This window comes from Solanum pennellii, chromosome 1 (assembly GCF_001406875.1).
Source record: "Solanum pennellii chromosome 1, SPENNV200".
Lineage (NCBI taxonomy): Eukaryota > Viridiplantae > Streptophyta > Magnoliopsida > Solanales > Solanaceae > Solanum > Solanum pennellii.
Genome location: NC_028637.1, coordinates 81,474,839 through 81,479,829, shown reverse-complemented (window position 1 = coordinate 81,479,829; position 4,991 = coordinate 81,474,839). Strand labels below are relative to the sequence as shown.

At 31.9% G+C, this 4,991-nt stretch overlaps 1 protein-coding gene across 1 annotated transcript; it reads right to left on the bottom strand.

Annotated features, from left to right (window-relative positions):
• Positions 1–1,408: 1,408 nt before the first annotated feature.
• Positions 1,409–2,973, bottom strand: LOC107023863. Its single transcript, XM_027912474.1, has 2 exons — positions 2,158–2,973; positions 1,409–1,573 (listed from the first exon to the last, which is right to left on the bottom strand). Exons 1-2 carry the CDS (start codon positions 2,899–2,901, stop codon positions 1,559–1,561), a joined length of 759 nt encoding a protein of 252 aa, XP_027768275.1. The 5' UTR covers positions 2,902–2,973; the 3' UTR covers positions 1,409–1,558.
• Positions 2,974–4,991: the final 2,018 nt, after the last annotated feature.

Here is a 4,991-nt window from a genome sequence, read left to right as displayed (position 1 = left end):
CTTCTTGTTCGCAAGTAGAAGAATATGGATCAAGATGAGACAATGATAAATTTTTCCACAAAATTTCTCGTTTCATTTCACTATTCTCTCCCCCTAATTTTGGGAAAACTGTCTCATCAAACCGACAATCTGCAAATCTAGCAGTAAACATGTCTCCAGTCAATGGTTCAAGATAGCGTATAATGGAGGGTGACTCAAACCCAACATATATTCCTAACCTTCTTTGAGAGCCCATCTTAGTGCGGTTTGGTGGTGCCACAGGCACATATACAGCACTTCCAAAAATTCTTAGATGGGATATATTAGGTTCTTGACCCATAACCAATTGCAATGGAGAAACCTTATGATAACTTGTCGGTCTGAGACGAATAAGTGTTGCAGCATGCAAAATTGCATGTCCCCACACAGAAGTGGGCAACTTAGTTTTCATAAGCAATGGTCTTGCTATTAATTGCAAACGTTTAATTAATGACTCTGCGAGACCATTCTGAGTATGAACATGAGCAACGGAGTGTTCAACTCTTATCCCAATTGCTAAACAATAATCATTAAATGATTGGGATGAAAACTCTGCAGCATTATCAAGACGAATGGACTTAATCTGATTATCAGGAAAGTGTGCCCTTAACCTTATTATTTGTGCCAATAATTTTGCAAATGCCAAGTTACGAGATGACAATAGGCACACATGAGACCATCTAGAAGAAGCATCTATTAGAACCATAAAATATCTAAATGACCCACTAGGTGGGTGAATAGGTCCACAAATATCCCCATGTATACGTTCCAAGAACGCAGGGGACTCAATCTTAACTTTCATTGGTGATGGTCTCACAATTAACTTGCCTTGATAACAAGCAGTACAAGAAAATTCACCATTTAAAAGAACTTTTAGGTCTTTTAGTGGATGTCCATTCGAATTTTCTATAATTCGTCTCATCATTATTGACCCAGGATGTCCTAGACGATCATGCCAAAGTACAAATGTATTGGAATCAGTAAACTTCTTATTTACTATAAAATGTGCCTCAATTGCACTAATTTTTGTCCAATACAAGCCAGAAGATAAAGCATGGAACTTTTCTATAACACATGTCTGCCCAGAGACATACTTGGTGATACCAAGATATTCAAGATTTATTTCATCCATTGATTGGATATGATAACCATTTTCACGGATATCTTTAAAACTCAACAAGTTTCTCTTAGATTTTGGAGAAAACATAGCATTATTAATGATGAGTTTAGTTCCCTTGGGCAAAATTACAATGGCTCTTCCAAAGCCCTCAATCATATTAGTACTACCAAAAATTGTAGTAACATTTATTTTTCCCATACTTAAATGAGAAAAATATTTCTTATTTTTGAATATCGTATGTGTTGTACCAGAATCAATCAAACAAATATCTTCATATTTCGATAATATGTTCTTAGAATTATCCATATCTTCACATGAAATGACATACACAAAATAAATATATATTAAATATTAGTGTTGTCAAAAGGGTACAATATATTCAAAGGAATAAATTAATGATTAAATATTAGAAATTGAGCCTTAATTTATTGTTTCCTCTAAGTCAAAAACGAGTTGTTTGGAAAATAAAATAAAATCATTATTTAATCCTAGTTAATAACAGACTGCATGTTTTTAACATTAGATCAAGTTAAAGACCTAATATAATACAAACACGTGATAAAGTTTAGTATTTGACTAACTCTATCATATTAGAATCATATAAATAAAACAATGAAAAATATATATTATTTTATTAAGAATTAAGGAACAAGCTAATGAACGACTAAACTAATTTAAAATACTAATATTCATGCAAACAACTATCATTACATGAAATTTATTAATAAATACTACAAAAAAAAATATCACTCTTCCATGTTCACAGAACCATCACCAATTAAGTGATCTATTTTTCCTTCAGGATGTGCGAAGAAATCTGCTATATCCAAGTGCGTGATGTCAACTTGATTTTCAGAGATAAAATTTGCCTCAGGATTTTTCTCTTTCTTCTTTAGTGATTCTTGATAAAGCTCAACCAAGTGTTTGGGAGTACGACAATCACGTGCATAATGACCTCTTCCACCACATCGAAAACAACCTTCCCTAGTTGCTTCACGTTTCTCATCCTTTCTTTTTTCCTTTTTATTTGATGAATGATTAATGCCAAGATTAGAATTACGTTCTTGACCATAATCACGACCACGTCCACGTCCACGACCACGTCCACGTCCACGATTAGGACCGCGACCTTTTCCACGCCTAGCATGGTGGGCGTACGCCTCATTCACTTCAGGAAGTGGTTCAGATCCAGTAGGTCGATTCTCATGATTTTTCAATAATAAATCATTATTTTGCTCGGCCACAAGAAGATGAGAAATTAGTTCAGAATACTTTTTGAAACCTTTCTCTCGATATTGTTGCTGCAAGAGCACATTCGAGGCATGGAAAGTGGAGAACGTCTTTTCCATCATATCAATCTCACTAACCGTTTCTCCACATAATTTCAATTGAGAAGTGATTCTGAACATGGCAGAATTATACTCATGTATAGACTTAAAGTCTTGTAGCCTTAGATGCATCCAATCATATCGTGCCTTTGGATGTATGACCATCTTCAAGTGGTCAAATCTTTCTTTTAGGTTTTTCCACAAAACAAGTGGATCCTTAACTGTCAGATATTCGATTTTCAGAATCTCGTCAAGATGATGACGCAAGAATATCATTGCTCGTGCACAGTTTTGATTTGATGCCTTATTTTCTTCTTTTATGGTGTCTCCAAGACCCATTGCATCAAGGTGGATTTCAGCATCCAACACCCATGAGAGGTAGTTCCTGCCCGAACTTTGGAGGGCAGTGAACTCTAGTTTTGTAAGATTGGCCATTAAAATTAAAAACAAAAGAATAAATAATACCTTTATTAATTCTTCAAATCTAACCTTCACTTTTGAGAAATTAGAGTCTCGTGCTGATAACGTGTTATAAAACTATAGAATAAGAAGAAGAAACTAGAGAGAAAAGAAGAGAAGACTTGTTATTTATCTTGATGAATGAATTTACAATGAAGAGGAGCACTCTATTTATAGGAGAAATCTAACTTGGTCCCCAAGTAGGAGGACTCTTTAATCATATCCTAAAAAGGACTCCACATGATAGACATTCACTATAATACAAATACTTTATAACAAAACAGATAAAGTAATTTCTTTTTCATTTTTTTTGCCTAGTGATTAATTAACTAGAAAAATTGTGGCACCTAGTAATAATATCATGGATCGAATCCACAAGATCTGCATGAATTTGATGTGAGGCACCATTTGAGTGAAATTGATGGTCAAAAGCGAGATGTTATGTTAGGAGGCACAATTAAGAATTGTTTTTATATGATAAGTAAATATTCTACTTAGATAGAAAATTTGAGCTTGATAACGAACATAGGACTAAATATAACTTGTTTTATCGTATGATATCACAGATTAATTTTTATTTGATTTTCTATATATATGGAGGAAGATTATGTGTAATGTTATAATGTTTGATTGTTTTGGAGAAAACTGAAAAAGACAATTTTTATAAGAGAGAATTTACTCTCTTTGGATTTTAAACTGTATATTTAAATGATGTGTTTGTTTAAAGTATATATATGTTTTCTATTTGTTTTGTTTATTTTTTATTTATTTATTCATTTATTGTCTTTATAAGGTAGATGTAAGGTATGCGCACACATAAATTTCATATAAAGTCATGTAACCATCAAATTTATTATGAAAAATAAAATTCTCTATAAATATCAAAGGATTTAACATTTTATTTCATCACATATTGAGCATCATCCCACTGGAGTTAGTTTAATTAGTGCTTAATTATCTGCAAAAATTTACTCATATATTGTATATATATACACACACAATCACATCTCTCTATAATTGCACTATTTATTGTTATTTATTGTCATAAACTGTTATAGAGAAGTATTATAGTCACAGCTAAATTTTTTTCTCATTTTTTTTGTCCAGGGATTAATTGACAACAAAAACTGTGACACCTCGTAATACTAGCTAGCAAGGATCGAATACACGAGATTTGCACGGAGCTGATAAATATGAGGCACCATTTGAGTGAAATTAATTGTCGAATGCGAGATGTTATGTTAGGTGATACAATTAATGAGTTATTTTATTTAATAAATAGATATTCTACTTACTTGGATAGAGAATTTGAGCTTGATATATGAACTTAGGAGTAATTATAACTTCTTTTATCGTGGATATCATTGACTAATTTTTATTTTCTTTTCTATATAGAGGAAGGAAGATTATGCGAATTGTTATGATGGTTGATTATTGGGAGAAAAATTGAAAAAGATAATTTTTATAAGAGTGATTTATTCTTTGTGGATTTGAAATTGTATATCGAAATGATGTGTTTGCGTTAAAGTATATGTATGTTTTTATTTTCATTTATTTATTATATTGTCTACATAAGGTAATTATAAGGTGTGCACAAATATCAATTTCATATACAGATTGTATGATATAATAATGTAACCATCAAATTTATTTATTAAAATCAAAGTTTATATGAAACTAGAACCACAAATCCTTTCTAAATACTGAAGACTTTAACATTTTATTTCATCACATTTTGAGATTCATCTTACCGAAATTAGTTTAATTAATGCTTAATAATCTGTAAAAGTTCGCTCATATATTGTGTATATATGCACAGTCAAATTTCTCTATAATTGCATCTATTTTTATTTATTGTCATAGAGATAACTGTTACAGATAATTTGCGACATCTACTTATTTTTCATTTGTTATCCAATAATTAATTAACTACAAAAATTGTGGAACCTGATAATTGTAACGACCTGTTTAGTCGTTTTGAGCAGCAGAATTTATTTCTGGAAAAACTGTGTGAGTCGACGGAACCCACGACGGACCGTCATGGGCACGACGGGCCGTCGAGGGTG